Raw genomic sequence first — 16,280 nt, forward strand, 5'->3', positions numbered from 1 at the left:
AATTATCTTGTTAAAGTAGGATAAGATCTGTTCGCATGAAATAGTCAAATCGGGGTTTGGGAAACATCATGTTTTCCAGAGGTGTCCCAGGCTGGGGCTGGGTTACATAACCTTATAAATTTAGAAACTTAGATGCGCTCCTGTAGTTAAACAAATAGCGCTACACCGCATATGGGGACATCCAAAAAGTAGAATAGACTGCCATCTATTGGTGAAGTAGTAAGAGCAAGAGTTGACCGTCCAGTTTCAAAGATCATACTGTAAATGTCACTCTTATAGCACTGGATCGATTTGGCAACATAAAGTCCAAATTTAGACCAGGCAATAAAATCATTATCACACTGTATTGGATTACATGTCAAGTTAATTTTATCTATAAATGACTTCATACAAGCTAAACAAAGCATTGCTTCTGTCATATAATGAGGGGGAACGCATACTTTAACACATCACCCTACTGAACCTAATGTTATCTATATTAACATTTTTACCTGCACCATAGTTTTACTGGATAGCACCCTCTGACTGAAAAGCCTCATGGTCCTTGTATGTGGTCAATATGACTTAAGACCAAGTCACATATTTTTTGGGGCACCACAGAGGTCTGATGGGAAGGATGCGTTCTACATATCTTTAACATCTGGGGTTTGATTCCCAGCTGGGGAATCAAATCATGTCCTGTCACATTGTAACTGTCAGATAAATGCAAAATGCCAACAAAAAAAAAAAATCTCAAGAAAGACTAAGCTGCATTTGTAAAACTAGTCTCAGGTATTCTGTTCTGTGTCTCAGACACTGAATGCAAATGCAGGTTTGTAACTAGATTTAATATGAAAACTGACTTAAGAGAAAGGGGGAGGTGTGGGGAATTGTGGCTGGAGCTGGCGAGCTGGTTCACAGGGAGCCGCTGGAGGGCTGAAGAGTGAGGGTGGTCTGGTGACGATGAACTGGGACAGGAATGAAGGGCTTATGGCGTGGTGTAACAGGATGTGGCGTGGAGGAGATGATCCAGGAACTTGAGGTCAGGGAGGGGTTGGTTGGGATGAGGAGGGGAACAAATGAAGGCTTATGAATGGAGAGTGGAGGATGAAGCAGGCAGCTGGGCAGACAACAAGATATGTGGTCTGGCTCTGGAGACCTGAGACACAGGAGAATCAGGAATTAGCAAAGTTCACATAGGAGAAATAATACTATACAATAATACTGGAGTATTTGTACTGTGGCTTTCTTCTGTCTTTACATTTCAGTTATTTAAGCCAAAGACTTTAATATTTGACATTATGTTCCTGAACAAACGTGACCCTGCATGAAAGTCACTCTCAGGCTTTCTTGAACATTCAAAGCCTCAGGGCCGTTGAGGCGTTGAATAAAACGGCTTGCAAAAAAAGTAATTTAAGTTTTTCTTAAACTACCTATATTCTCACATTTTCCATGATAAAGCAGTGACAGAGGTCAACTGCGGTCAGCGTGGATCCTTTTCTTCGTTGATTATTTCTTGGCTTTTCCAGAAATCGTTGAGTGAAAGTTTTGAATTTCCCGTGTCTTAGAGTGAAATGTTGGACTAGGAACGACTTTCTAGAATATATAGGCTCTCCGTGGCAACCAGCGTCATACGTCATCACCAAGACCAGCTGCCAGTCCTGCCGGCAATTTGAGTATTTAAGTATTGAATTGAAATTTATGACACAGTCGAAAATAGAAATACTGTGCAAGTATTACTTGAACACACCTTCAGTACTAATATATTATAAAAACCCCAAAATGTAATAATTCTCAATAATTTAGACTATATTTTACTTGCGGGTCCAGATAGGACGGTGTCTGGATCCGGTCCGCCTATTAGTGACCTCTGCTCTAAATGGTTGAGGGAGCAGATAGGAGGACCAATTTTCAAATTGGTAAATGTAACCTAACCTGTTGAACCAGTGGTACTACCAGAGACAGACAGTAGGGGGAGCCCTCTCATCTTTAAATGAGGTCAGTGACAGACCTCTTCATGTTTCATAGGCAGGTGTATGAACCCATAGGAGAGCAGCACCTGCGTGCGCTCTGATAGGCCACTGTTTTGGCTTGGTTAGACTACTTTTGTTTTATCATCTTAAGGATAAAATGTGCTCAGTAAGTTTCCTTGCAACGAAAGGTGATGAGGCCTAATGAGATGTCAAGTGACACAGCTGAAGTGTAAAGAGTTTGCCTCATCCTCTGAGGAACATGAATGTGTTCAGTAAATTTTATGGGAATCTGCCAATATATTTTTGATATTCCTTGTGCATGATTATGTGCAAATATTGGTCTGATGTTGGTGATGGTGGAAAGATCAGGGGTTGCCAAATGTTTAGCTGTGATTCACACCAAATTTTAGATTATCTGGTCAGCAGTTGCCAGGACAGATTGATTGACAGCCAGACTGAGGAACATAGCCACCCTTAGGTCCTGCTATTAGCAAGGCTAAATCAGCTGGAGTCACAAATTTAATCTCCCAGAGAAACATTATAGGTTTTTGCCATGAAACCATGTGCACCATGTGAGCAGGAACCCTGTCCTGTTATTGCCCTTCTTCTCTAATGGGCTCAATCATGCTCCATTTTGTGCGACACCACCGTCCACATATTGATCCACTCCATACATGAATGCACATGAATACATTTACAACCACGTCATTTCTCCAGGCTGCAGGCATGCAGCACGTTTACAGAGATTATTTTTGTATTTGAAGCTTAATCAACAATGGAAATACAGTTGTGACCAAAATTATTAGCCCCCCAGGAATTATGGAACATTTTCCTAAAATTCTTCCCAATGTTTGCAGCATTGATAAAACTCAATATAATCAAACATTCACCAGCGCTTTTTAGTAGCTTTTGGTACATTTTGTAACAGTGATAATGTTTGAGTGTGTGAAGAGAGTTGTGAACAGAAGAGATGAAGGTTTGCATGAGGCCATTGATACATTTTTTGCTTTAGAAGTGTTAAGCTTTAAAAGGAAGGTGAGGTGTTTTAGATTGAGAATTTAGATGATGATATTTTGATAATCCATTAATTAAAAAAATAAAACATATATTGACTATAGTCCCAGGTTCCCATGCGCTAATAAACTGAATATTATAAGTTGTGGAGCGTTGGTTGGACACAAAACAAAACAAGCAATTTGAAGTGGGAATGGGAAATTGTGATGGATATTTTCATTAATGCATACATACATACATACATACATTAATCAACCATGAAAATAATAATAAGTTGCAGCCTGAATAAAGGTTATTGATTAAACTGTCTTGCCTTTAGTCTTAGTCACTCACCTACTATTTGTTCATTGTATGCATTGAGTTAGTGAAGTAAAACTGATATCAGTGTTATGTAGAGCTGAGATGATCAGTAGATCAATTAGTCAAATGACAGCAAATACATTGGCAAACTTTTTTTTAATAAATAGTTAATTGTTTCAGCCATTTGGTAGTTCATCATTATTTTAATATTATAAGCCCACTTTTTCTATAAGAGGAAGTTGTCTGGAAATGGATCCATCTCTCTGCTGCTCTAAGCAGTTGTGTGATGCTCTCGTTAGAGACGTGGGTCTATAACCACATTGGTTTGACCTAACAACCATCTCCTGTTTTTGCAGTTGTTCTAAGAGAGCTCATTTGGTAACCACGCCTTCCTCTAAATGGAGCTCAAAGAGCAGCAAAGACAGTCTGCAGACTCAGTTTTCAGCAAAACCATCCTTCAACTAAACCTGACTTCATTGTCCTCTCGTCAGTGGTAAGTCTTAATTACAAATTTCAAAGGTCTGACATAGCAAGAGTAAAAACGCTTTCACACTTTTGAACACACCTAAAAATATAAATCTTGGAGCTATTTCGATTGAAATTCATACTATATATTTATGTTATATAATTTATATATAAATAAGTAGTGTCCTTTAAAATGTAGAGATTGATACTTTGTACAATACAAAAGGAACTTCTTGAATAACTAGTGATCATCAGTCAGTGTGTTGTAAAAATGTTAACCTTTCTTTGTGTCTTCACAAATCAGCAAATCGTTGATCAAGAAAAAAGCAAAACCACCATAAAATGTACTTATTTCTCTTTCAGATCTTGTTCTCCAAAACCAAAGTCAACTTGAAAATAATATTTGAATTGACCTACAATTAATTATTATTTGGCTGTATAAAACCCTTTTGAATTGACAATATTGCACTGTTTAATTTCTTCCATTCTCCAGGTTTTTTTCTGCTGTCGTCAGCCATGCTGGCAGCGTTAACTCTGGCCTCCCTGAGCCTCTTGGTGTGGGCATCAGACCTCTGCCCCCCAACCTGCCAATGTCTGTACAACCTGACTTCCGTTACATGTCAGCAGAAAGGACTGGACCAGATCCCTGAGCTGCCAGAGGGCTCAGAGCAGCTGTACATCTCATACAACAAGATACAGGAAATACCCCGCCGTGGGCTGGAGAAGCTGCAGGTAGAAACTAACATACAGCTACTTTGTGTGTGACACTTTCGGGAAAAAAAAGAAAAGTAGAAAAAGATCGGCTTATTCGTCACGCATTAAGAAAGTCCCAAGTTAAATTGTAAATGTGTTTGAATGTCTCTCTGCAGGGAGTTTCCTGCAGCATATTTTATCCGGCCATTATTATATAAAGCATAAATGTTAAATAATGGCATCTTTCAAGTTTAAGTCTTATACTATAGCGAATGGGAACAACTGGCTGCCTGAAAGATTTTCAGTCTAAAAACTCAAGGCAATGGAATTTAAGTATATGATTTACAGTACAGTAAACATTTTCACATACTAAGTGACATTTCTTATCAGAAACGAATCAAATGACAACCTGTAACGTGAAGGGGGTTAGCACAGTGACAAACCCACAAAGATTTATCATCCCTGTTTCATGCAGCAGCAGACAGCTCTTTTCAGTAAATAGACCCTACTGCTTGCTTGATTTTTATACATTTATAAATGTTTTCACTTTGTCCCGATGGGTTAATGAATGTACACTGAAAATGGCAGTTTTATCCAATTAATATTAAATCTACAACCCAGTTGAGTGTGCAAAAAGTGAAGGGCTCTGAATACTTTCTGAACAAGTATAAATATGCAAGTAGGTGAGGCTATGTAAAAAATACAAAACAATTAAGAGCTTGCCCAAATATTTCTTGGGCAGCAAAGAATTAGTCTGGCCAATTAGACCGTGTAAAGTGGCGAACATACAGAGTAAACAAACCAGATATAACATGTTAATTAGTGGAGTAGAAGGTAGATTTTGGCTGTGTCTGAAATCGCTCACCACTCCCTATATATTCCACTATATAGTGAGTTCGCCACTTTGTAGTGCTCTCCAAATGTGTAGTTAGAATTATATTACCCCAGATGGTGGACTCATCCCATATCCCATAATGCATTGTGGAAAGTACTGTACAACCAATGGTCACTAACCAAACCAACTGAGAAGGGAGGCCTGAATGAATGAGTATTTCAGGCACAACCTTTGTTTCCACTGGACTGATCCAGGCTAGCGGTTTCCCTGTTTCCAGTCTTTGTGCTAAGCTAAGGTAGTGAGACTAGTATTGATCATCTTATCTAACTCGCTACCTTGAAGCCAATAAGCATATTTCTCTAGATGTTTATCTATTACTTTAATCTTTTAGAGTGACCATAAAAGAATTCCATTATCATTGCTTAATTGCTGCAGCTTTTCAAAACTAAATTTTTAGTGTGCAGTGACCCTAATGCCTACCTGGTCTTCTAAGACACTTATATTATCAAGATTTCTTCTATGGTATTTCTACGCAATTAAACATTAAAGACTTTTCACCAGTCTACTCTTCTTCCTGATGTCCTGTAGATCTTGGACCTGACTAAGAATCAGCTGAATGTCTTCCTATCCCTCAACCCTTGGCCCAATATGACGAAGCTGTCCAAGCTCTTCCTACGTGACAATGGCCTGAGGTCTCTACATGCTGGTCAGTTCCCAAACTGCACTGCTCTCCAATTACTAGACCTGAGTGAGAACCTGCTTGAATATATACCAATCGGATTCCTTGGTGGATTAGTTAACCTGAAGATACTGTTTCTGAATTTTAACAAGATCAGCAGGTTACAGGTTGGTGGACTGGAAGGGGCCTTCGCCCTTGCTGACCTCTACTTCAGCCATAATGTTATAACAGAGATAGAGGGGGGTGTTTTTACAAACTCCACAGCATTAGATAGACTTGTTCTTTCAAATAACAGAATCATGAGGGTGGATGAGGCCAGTTTTAGTGGAGCGATAAGTCTCAAACACCTTGACCTGAGTGGTAACCAGCTGGTCACTGTTCCATCTGAGGCACTGAGCGATGTAAAGAGGCTCAAGTTTCTGAATCTACAGATGAACAGCATCATCAATCTTCCAGACGACTGCTTCTCTTCACTCGGCCTGTTGGATCATCTGGATTTGAGCAAAAATAAACTGACCACTGTTTCTGAGGGATCACTGAGAGGTCTGACCATGCTGAGTGAGCTGGACCTCAGTGCCAACCTCATAGATTCTCTTCCCTCAAAAGTCTTCAGTGACCTGATCAAACTTGAGTTACTTGATTTGTACAGGAACAGACTGACGTCTCTTCCTCTGGACATATTCAGTAACTTGACCAAACTGCGACAGCTGCAGCTGAACAGCAATCAGATCTCTGCCCTTCCAGATGGGGTATTTGATGCTCTGTCCAGACTCAACGAGTTACAGCTGTCGAACAACCACATCCTGGAGCTCCATCCTGCTCTGTTCACCAAGCTCAAGTCTCTACAGAACCTGTACTTGGATCACAACGCTCTGAGGCACCTTCCCAATGGACTTCTCCACAGGACAAGTGACCTCAGAGAGATAGACCTCAATGACAACCACATTAGCTCTCTACATCCCTCATTCTTCCAAGGTTTAGTGAGGGTACATTCGCTGAGGCTCTCTCATAACCACCTCTCCTCTTTACACTCAGACCACTTCAGAGACCTTGTCGGCTTAAAGGAGTTAAAACTCAATGGAAACAATATAGGCAAACTTCCTACAAGCCTGTTCATGAATCTAGCAAATCTCACAACACTGGATCTGGACAACAACTGCCTCTCAGAGCTGTCTCATGATGACCTTGTCAGGCTAACCCACCTTAAAGAGCTCAGGTTGAGCTTCAATCAGCTCCATGACATCCCTTTCAACACCTTCCATCTCCTCCACAACCTCCGCAGGCTTCATCTGATGAACAACAGCCTGGTCAGTTTACACCCTCAGCTCTTTGCCCGGCTTTCAAAGCTAAGAGAACTAAACTTGGAGGGAAACAAGCTGGATCACCTGCAGCGTGACGTCTTTCAAGGACTGAAAAACCTCCACAGATTGAGTCTGAAGTCCAACCAGCTCAGAGCAGTGGAGAATGGGACCTTGGAGCCTTTGAGAAAGCTTAATTCTATCTGTCTGTCAGGTAATGTCTGGGACTGCACCTGTGCACGTGTTCTCTACATCAGCTGCTGGGTCAACAAGCACAGAGACAAGCTAGGAGATCGGCCAACCTGCTTCTTCTACTCTTCATCGACTGTATCACCCCTTACTGAGGATACGCTCTCACACCCAGCAATGCTTCCACCCATGTTACAAGATTATTGCACTGCAAATACTGCAAGCAGCTCATCAGCTTTGTTTCCTCTGAAAGCACTATATCTGCTCACGACTTTTCTCATAGCAGTCAGCCGATCATGACATCCTTTGTAGTGGTTTTATCCTCTGTAGCCTTTTTTTTCCCTTTCTTTCTTTGCTTTTCATGTCTGCTCTTGGTTTTCATGTATTTGCACCCTAATCTGAATACACTGTAAATTTGAATATCAACAGATGCATTCATAACGTGTCTTAGATTAGATTAACTGAAGGAAAAATTACACAAATGTGCTGACAAGGGATTTGTTTGTTTTGTTTTGCTTGACGACAAGGGAGAAGACTGAATTGTTGAGTGTGCTTGTGTGTGCCTTTGATTTTGATTGATGATACACCAGTAAAAAAGACAGAGATTTTAAACTCTTGAAGCTTCTTACACAAGTCAATAAAAGAAAAAAGATTTAAATTTCAGTGTTTATCCATTTGACTCAGTCTCACAGCTGAGATATAACAAATACACACTCCACAGGAAAGTTACTGATGAAACATTTTTACAAAATAACTGTTTCAGTATATCAGTTCTTCTAATGCACACAAGGCAACGTTATTTCCAAAAACTCACAGTTGTATTTTCAGTAAATTATTTATAATCTGAAACGATGTTTGGAAAAAAAGGCAGGAAAGTACTCTTCACGATGCTTAAACTACTATCTGACCTCCAATTTAAATAAGATGGTTTAAAATACTGAAAAAAAAACTGAATTCAATAAAATCAACCAGTCACCCTTTCATTGTCTTTTATAGATCAGTTAGAATCTAACAGCTGCCAGTAAAATCCTGCTAAATTTCAATCACGTTATGAGTACTCCTTCTGGTCTTAAATGTTTTTCTGGTATCCTGTTCAAGCTGTTTTACCTGTTTCATTCACTGAAAGTCTGTACCAGGGAAATTCCTTCAATTTAAAAAGACAAAAGGCTACTCACTTAAAGTTCCTAAACCTTTGACTATTTCACTGCACACTCATTGCTTTATTTCCCCCATCCATCCCTGTATTTCTCAGCAGGCACAAGGAAACTTAGACCATCTGCTCTGCCACCAGGGCAGACATCTTTTAGTTTAGCTTCAGACGTAGAAACACTTGTGGTCCTTCAGGTTCCTCAGGTAGGAGAAACTCTTCCCACACTTGTCACACATAAACTGTTTCTCCCCAGTGTGTATCTGCTGGTGGGCCTTCAGGCTGTTGCCCTGGTTGAAGCTGCGTCCGCACGTGTCGCAGCTGAATGGCTTCTCCCCGGTGTGGATACGCTGGTGTCTGTTCAGGTTGCCCGTGTTGCTGAAACACTTCCCGCATGTGTCGCAGCTGAACGGTTTCTCTCCCGTGTGGACCACCTTCAGAGGAGAAGGCAGAAAGAAAAGCGGAAAGATTTATACCACATCTTTCCAAAGTACCTGAAATGGTCAACCGCAACATACTGCTGCAGAAGGTGCAGCTGGCCCTAAAAAGAAGGGAGTCTGTTGCCTATTTAAAAAATTAACTAAGTTAAAAGTATAAAAAGGGCCAATTTTAGAGCGTTTTTTTTTTTTTTTTTTTTTAAAGAATTTTTTTTTGGGCTTTTATGCCTTTAATGGACAGCACAGTGGAGAGTGACAGGAAACGGGGAGGCAGAGAGAGAGGGGAAAGACATGCAGTGAACGGCCGTCCGATGCGGGATTCGAACCGGGGCCGACTGCAGCGAGGACTGTAGCCTCTACACATGGGGCGCCTGCTTAAACCACTACGCTACACGACGCCCCTTTAGAGCGTTTTTTGTCTCTAATTTACACAACCAGTGTCACATCAACAGGAAGTGGGCTTTCTTGCATCTGTAACCACATACAACATCAATGCCAGGTTGTACTGAACATAGTCTTTTACATCACTGCGGCAGTTCGAGAACTTCATTCACTGTACCTGGCTAAAACAGGTGTTCTCTTGTCAGACATCTATAACACCTGAGAAGCTTCGATCAAACTAATTACATTTCAGCTTTTTAACCAAATTGGTTAAAAAGCTAAATGTATCTGCTGGGGCTGATACGGTTTCACATACAGAAATCTAATACATGACATATATGTCCCTATATCAAGAGTGATGTTGACATAAATTTCACTTATATTGTTATCACATATCTACATATAGGTTTATAACATACATGAAATACCCATAGTGAAATTTGTATATATGAAAATATTTAAAACATCTCTGATGAAGTTTATACTGGTGTTGTGACCATATAGTTAAATGTTACTTTTAAACATGCCTTTCTTCACATTCTGGGAAAGTTATCTCAGACTTTTGGACCCTACTGTATATAATATAAAAATATACTGACAGGCTTTAGGATGGATATATATTTATGTAACATATGTCTATAAGCATACATACATAAACATGCATATTTGTATGGGATAGACATATATGTCAACATATTATTTTAACATTTTATTTTATTTGTACATATATAACATTTGCGTCTGGATTTCACTTCACCAGCTACTAAGCTGACGGTCTTATACAAGGTCTTTGACTGACTAATGCTCTTTTTTGGGAAGTCTCACTTAGAACTTTTGAGCTGCTCAAACATGGATGTTGTTACAGACAAGCAACATATTTTTGTTCTCATGCCAACAGCAAAGGACAGGGAAGGGGGTGTATTTTTTCTCCTCACAAGACAATTTTGTTGAACCTCTCTATTATGAAAACGATAGTCAGTGTAAACCTACCTGATGTGATTTGAGGCTGCTGTGCTGTGTAAACATGCGACCACAGATGTCGCAGGAGAACGGCCTCTCCCCGCTGTGTGTCTTCAGGTGAATCTTCAGGTAACTGGACGACTTGAAGCTCTTCCCGCAGAGCCCGCAGCTGTGAGGTCTGTCCACTGTGTGGTGCTGCTGGTGCGAGCGCAGGTCAGTGATGGAGCTGAGCCGTCGGCCGCAGAGCACGCATGTGCACGGGATAGTTGCCGCATGTGTCTGGAGGTGTTTGCGCAGCGAGTCGACACAGGCCACCGTAGTGCCGCACGCCACGCAGGCCAGTGAGTTCTCGCCTGAGTGAGAGGTCTTCTGATGCATCTTCAAGGCACTCTTCTGGATGAAACACTTGCCACAGGTCTCGCAGCTAAAGGGACGCTCACCTGTGTGTATCCGCTGATGGCCTTTCAGAGTGTCGGCCTGGTTGAAGCTTTTGCCACAAGTCTCGCACCTGAAGGGTTTCTCCCCGGTGTGTATGCGCAGGTGGCGCTGCAGGTTACCTTGTATTGTGAAGCTTTTGTTACAGTACTGGCAGTTAAAGGCCCGCTCCCCGGTGTGGACCATCTGGTGCATCTTCAGGCCGTGCGCTCGGTAGAAGCTCTTCCCGCACTGGTCACAGCGAAATGGACGGACCTCAGCGTGGAGGCGCTGGTGGTTCCGCAGAAGCTGCTTCAAGGTGAAACCCTTCCCACACACATCACAGGTGTGTGGCCTCTCACCTGTACATGGGAAAATGAGTATTGTAACTCCAGGCATCAAAGGTTATATGCTTTTTAAATCTGCCTTAATAAGCGTTTTTATGAGTGAAGAATTATCACAGCGTTCTGCAGGTTTAGCTTTTTTTTAATAATAACTTATTTCACTTAGTGGTTGAGTCACAACAACACGATCACCATGACAGCTTCATATGCTGATAAGATGTCAGGTCAGATGGTTTATCTCACATAAAGCTGAACACTAACCTGTATGAAGTAGCATGTGTGCGTTGAGGCTGCGCTGGAATGAAAACCCTCGGCCACACTGGGAGCAGTGGAAGGGCTTCTCAGTGCTCGCCCCATGGACGGCCTGGTGGGCTTTGAGCTGCAGCAGCTTGGTGAAGGTTTTCCTGCAGTGTCTGCAGCTCAGAGGCTGCTGGCTCTGGCTCTGACCCTCTTTCTTTGCTCGGCCTCGTGTGGACTTGGACTTTACTACACGTTTAGGTCTGGAGGTGTATCCTGCTTCACCATCATCTAGATCTTCCGGCTCCAACTAACAGAAAAAAATTACAGTTTGTTAATTCATTTCCTTTAACTCACTTTTAATTTTCTCGTTTTTGGTCATGGTGGGTTGATGTTTATTCCATACAATAGTCTGGCTAGAAGGCAGGAGCAGTAAAATTATTTTATAAAAAGACACATTACACAAAGTATCGAGGCATTGATAAAATCCACCTGGTAGTCTGGGTCGTCATCATCGTCGTGGCCTATTTCGTCTCTGCACTGACCAGACTCAGAGGACACCTGGTCAGCGAACACTTCCAGTCCCTCCTCCTTTATTATAACTGGCTGCACACTGTCCTGAGAGAAAGACAGAATAAACAGATGTGGACAGATGTAAGAATTTAAATAACTAAAAATAAAAATTATATAAAATAATAAAAATAATAATGTTGCATCCTTTTGACCTACTGTTGTTTCTCATGGTTCTGTTCAGGCCCCATAATTCCAATACACTGGTATTTTAGAGACGATACTCTGCTCCCAACTTTGTGATTCCCAGTTTGGCTGACTGGGAAACACATTTGGACTGGGAGCAAACCTCCCTAGCCATGTACTGAACTATTGTGGAATGCCTTCTCAGATGAATGAGGCTGTTATAGCAGCAGTCACAAATGGGTGAGGTGTTTGGGTGTCCACATACTTTTGGCAATATGTTTACACTGAAACAAGAAATTTTATACAAACAAATATCATTCTTTGACACTGATACTGAATCAATCCAATCTGATTCACCGTCTGTTATAAACCAGTGTTAAGTGAGGGAAATAACAGGAAGTGGGAAAGAGAAACCAGTAAAACACCCAGTTCAGCCTCAACAGAGGATGAACATCCGTGTGAGACAAGACAGGGATTTACCTCATAAGTTCTGCCTTTCCACAGATGGATTATAGGTGACCTTTTCACCCCAGCATCACCACTGGCCACAACTGGAAAAATGAAAAATTCAAGGAGTTATTTATTAGTGCTTTTCTGGCAATTTCTGTTTGATCAGTCCAAATAGGAAGCAGACAGAGCAAAGACAGAAGACGTGAACCTGTTTTTATAACATCAGTGTAGCCTCTTTTACACAGTGGTAAAGAAGGAAAACAATGTCCTAACATACATGGCCATTGCAGATTTATAGCCAGTTTTGTTACTCTGCTACTCAGCAAACTGAGACTTTAAAAGACTCAAACTGAGGAAAACATGGACAATAGAAAATCTCTGACAAAGGCTGACCACCGTCAACGTCAGATGAGCTTGAAGTTGTTGTCTGTCTTTGTTGAGTGTTGATTAAACATATAATTCCTATCCTGTCCTACAAAAGTAAATAAAAGCATACGATAATGACAGAAAGAAAACATGTCTTATTATTACTATAGAGGTGGATGATATAAATTGTTTAGTGGCATCAAAGTAAGTACTTGTTCACTCAAGTTAAAGTAATAGCTCCATATTTTGTAAAAAACGCAAAAACCGAAATGCAAAAACATCAATTCTCCGTCTTATATAGACACGACCTGGAGTCTCCGCCGGTTGCATGGCAACTGCTCAAAAACTTAAGTCTGGCACGCAACCACTTGTGAAATAGCTAATTGTAATTTTTGCACTTTTTTGTTGACACTACAGTTTTAACCAAATGAGATATAACATTTTAATGAGTGCGCTTCAGAGGACGATTTTGTTACCTTTGGACAGAGCCAGGCTAACTGTTTACCTCTGTTTCCAGTCTTTCTGCTAAGCTAAGCTAATTAGCTGCTGGCTTTAATTTTATAATAAATGGACAGATATGAAAATGTCCAACTTTTGTTTTAACCTTACATCCTGAAGTTTGCGTTCTGACAAATACAAAATATACTCACTATTCTTTACGTTTGCAACAATTTGTAGCTTATTCTCTGATTATCTTCCAACAGAAATGATAAAAACACAAAATGTTTCTGTCCATTTTTGTAATTAAAAATGTGATGTGTTTAATATGAGCATTTGTCATAATATATTACAGGCAACACACCTGATTTTTAGTTGAGAAAAACAACACAGTGAACGGACACACTCATCACCTCTGCGACTCTTCCTCCCTGAGCGGTGGCTGATCTGGACTGAGTCTTCCTCTGCTCCGTTGGTTGGAGGCCTCCTGTCCTCCTTCTGTCCACTGCCTCCCTCTGTAAGCTCCTCCGCTTCCTTCTGCCCTCTGCTGCCGCCCAACACCAGCTTCAGCTCCGTCTCTGCCATCTCCAGCCTCCTCCTCAGGTCGTCAATCTCTGCCACACCCTGCGACACCTACAGAACAAAAACAAGACAGCTTTTTAAACGGAATTCAACATAAATTCAGGATTTGATGTGTTTGTAAATACTTCAACATCATCACATGCTGTAATATGGTCATTATGATATAATGACAGGCAGATAAGACTGTAATCAGAAAAACTGACATTGATTTTCCAAAGATAACTGCAACAGGCTTCTGCAGACAAACAAATCAATGCAGTCAGGTGACGTACTTCTAACCGCAGCAGAGCAGAACATTCATGGAAGAGCTGGCAGATCTTCTCCACAGTTTCTCGAGCCAGAGACGTCATGAAGACACTGAACTGGATCACCTGACGGGAACAACACAGAGCACTGTTAGAGGCTGATGGACAGGTGAATACTTATCAAGTCTTATCAATAGGCAGAGTCTGGGTATTTAAAGAATTTTCAAACTTGAAACAATCAACTTATTTCGTACCAATACAGTACAACACTCATAAAAAGGGCCAGAGCTTACTCGTGCTATAATACAGAAGAATATAATGAAATGATCAGAATGATATGGTACAATATTAAGATTATACTAATAATGTCTTCTCACTATGGGACCAATTAGGACTTTTATTATTTTATCTTGTATCTCATTATACTATATGTCATAGAAGGTACATTTTTAATTGTTTTAACGAATTAAAAAATGATATATATTTATGTAAGTCACTGTATGATGATGAATAAGAGACCATTGTTATACCCCATAAAAGTATTTATCTATCTATCTATTAACAACTGCACTAATTGTCCCTGTGGGGGTCAAAAAATGTTGCTGAGTTGAAGGCAATTTCTTCAAATGACTTGTTTTGCTCAACCTAAAGTGCAGAAATCCCCCCCAACCCCCAAATATTCAGTTTACGGTTATATAAAAGCAAAATTTCTCTTCTGAGACTGAAATATGAAAATATTAGTATTCTTTTTTCACTGTTTTTGCTTAAAATTTGACAAAAAAATGTATCAATTATCAAAATACTTGCTGGCTATTTTTCTGTTGAATGATTCACTTTTCAGCTTTAATAGAGTAAATATCTTTAGAATTTAGCTTGAACAAAACAAGCAATTTTAAAGGCCTGGGCTCTTATAACTTGTTTAATTTTAATTTTTTTGACATTTTATAAACTAAACAATTGACTCACTAGGCTATTGAAAAAAAATGGACAATTCTCTACAAATAAAGTGCAGCTGTCGTTGGGGTGAAAACTATAATATTCATTTCTAAAGATGTGATGGAGTAGCAGCAGTTGTGGAAATAGTACTCAGATCATTTACTTAAGTGAAAGTATCAATACCACAATATAAGAATACTCCATTGCAAATGTATTAAGTTATTTCTCATCACTGAGTAGGAGTATGAAGTACTTCAAAACATTATAAAATAGAAGTAGGCCCACCTCAAGTACTTGAGTAAATGTTCTTAGTTACTTCTGACCCTTGGTTGTAGTGTGTTAGGAGAAAAGAAAAGGTTTGCAGGCTTTTCATATTAACTAACTACATAAAAAAATAATTAGCTGAACTGTCATGGTGTTTTAGTTAGACACCTTATGATTACTGCAGTTATAGGCCAAATAAAATATGAACTGATGGATTGATCACGGTCGTGGCAGGTAACTATAAGTGAAAAGTGTAGCCAAACGTTTCTAGACATACAGCAGATAGATAGGCCTGAGCCTGTTGTCCAACTCAAAATGGCGTCCAAAGATGGATTCTTCTGGGTTATTGTGGTACCTTGACCAACCACACTTACATGCTTTAATTTAACTTAGCCTGAATGCGGCCAAAACTCTGCATAACAGCCCTGCGGTCGGGAGCAAACGAGAGTTCAGCCGTTGATAACTGACTCGAGCAGCTAGCTAGCTCTTCTATTTCTATGATCAGCTGGTTGTCTAGGAGGGAGCGTCAACGCACAGAGGAGCATTACAGAGAAACAACAACAACAAAAACAAAAACAAAAACAGCAAAAACACAGCGCACACTGACTGTGGTTACTAACAGCACAACGTACCTTCTCCTCCGAGCAGCCGTGTGTGTTTTCAGCCGTAACTTTGGTCATTTCTGTGACAGTTGTATTGACCATTATCTCCAAAATGGAGCCGACCTGCGCCTCCAAGTCTGACATGTTGTCGAGTTAATGTGCGGCTACAACTGCTGCTTCGGTTCTATTAATTTATAATGAAAGCAAATAGCTTTTGATGCTACAACATTGTCTCGTACCAAAAACTCATACCACTCACAACACGAATCTACCCTTTTACTTCCTGGTCGTGTTTTTCAAAATAAAAGCACATCCACGAATGAAGATTCATATGATAAGTAAAGTGATATTCCACT

At 40.3% G+C, this 16,280-nt stretch overlaps 2 protein-coding genes across 2 annotated transcripts; one reads left to right on the forward strand and one right to left on the reverse strand.

The window, feature by feature from the left end:
• The first annotated feature begins 3,642 nt into the window (after positions 1 to 3,642).
• Positions 3,643 to 8,083, forward strand: LOC111662236 (uncharacterized). The gene is made up of 3 exons (XM_023416032.2): positions 3,643 to 3,759; positions 4,225 to 4,463; positions 5,848 to 8,083. The coding sequence occupies exons 2-3, from the start codon at positions 4,248 to 4,250 to the stop codon at positions 7,723 to 7,725; spliced, it is 2,094 nt and encodes a 697-aa protein (XP_023271800.2). The 5' UTR covers positions 3,643 to 3,759; positions 4,225 to 4,247; the 3' UTR covers positions 7,726 to 8,083.
• Positions 8,078 to 16,205, reverse strand: LOC111662242 (uncharacterized). Its single transcript, XM_023416038.2, has 8 exons — positions 15,955 to 16,205; positions 14,150 to 14,248; positions 13,709 to 13,928; positions 12,522 to 12,592; positions 11,838 to 11,963; positions 11,370 to 11,655; positions 10,381 to 11,126; positions 8,078 to 9,006 (listed from the first exon to the last, which is right to left on the reverse strand). Exons 1-8 carry the CDS (start codon positions 16,066 to 16,068, stop codon positions 8,740 to 8,742), a joined length of 1,929 nt encoding a protein of 642 aa, XP_023271806.2. The 5' UTR covers positions 16,069 to 16,205; the 3' UTR covers positions 8,078 to 8,739.
• Positions 16,206 to 16,280: the final 75 nt, after the last annotated feature.

Source organism: Seriola lalandi, unplaced genomic scaffold (assembly GCF_002814215.2).
Source record: "Seriola lalandi dorsalis isolate HSWRI2012SDOR001 ecotype SW California unplaced genomic scaffold, Sedor1 jcf7180002054560, whole genome shotgun sequence".
NCBI lineage: Eukaryota > Metazoa > Chordata > Actinopteri > Carangiformes > Carangidae > Seriola > Seriola lalandi.

Bases quoted from the DNA above. Each gene is read 5' to 3' on its own strand.
- LOC111662236 (XM_023416032.2), top strand. From the start codon at position 4,248: ATGCTGGCAGCGTTAACTCTGGCCTCCCTGAGCCTCTTGGTGTGGGCA. The intron at 4,464-5,847 runs GTAGAAACTAAC...GATGTCCTGTAG, and splicing joins GTGGGCTGGAGAAGCTGCAG to ATCTTGGACCTGACTAAGAA.
- LOC111662242 (XM_023416038.2), bottom strand. From the start codon at position 16,068: ATGTCAGACTTGGAGGCGCAGGTCGGCTCCATTTTGGAGATAATGGTC. The intron at 13,929-14,149 runs GTACGTCACCTG...TTTGTTCTGTAG, and splicing joins CTGCTCTGCTGCGGTTAGAA to GTGTCGCAGGGTGTGGCAGA. The intron at 11,656-11,837 runs GTGGATTTTATC...TTTTTCTGTTAG, and splicing joins ATGACGACCCAGACTACCAG to TTGGAGCCGGAAGATCTAGA.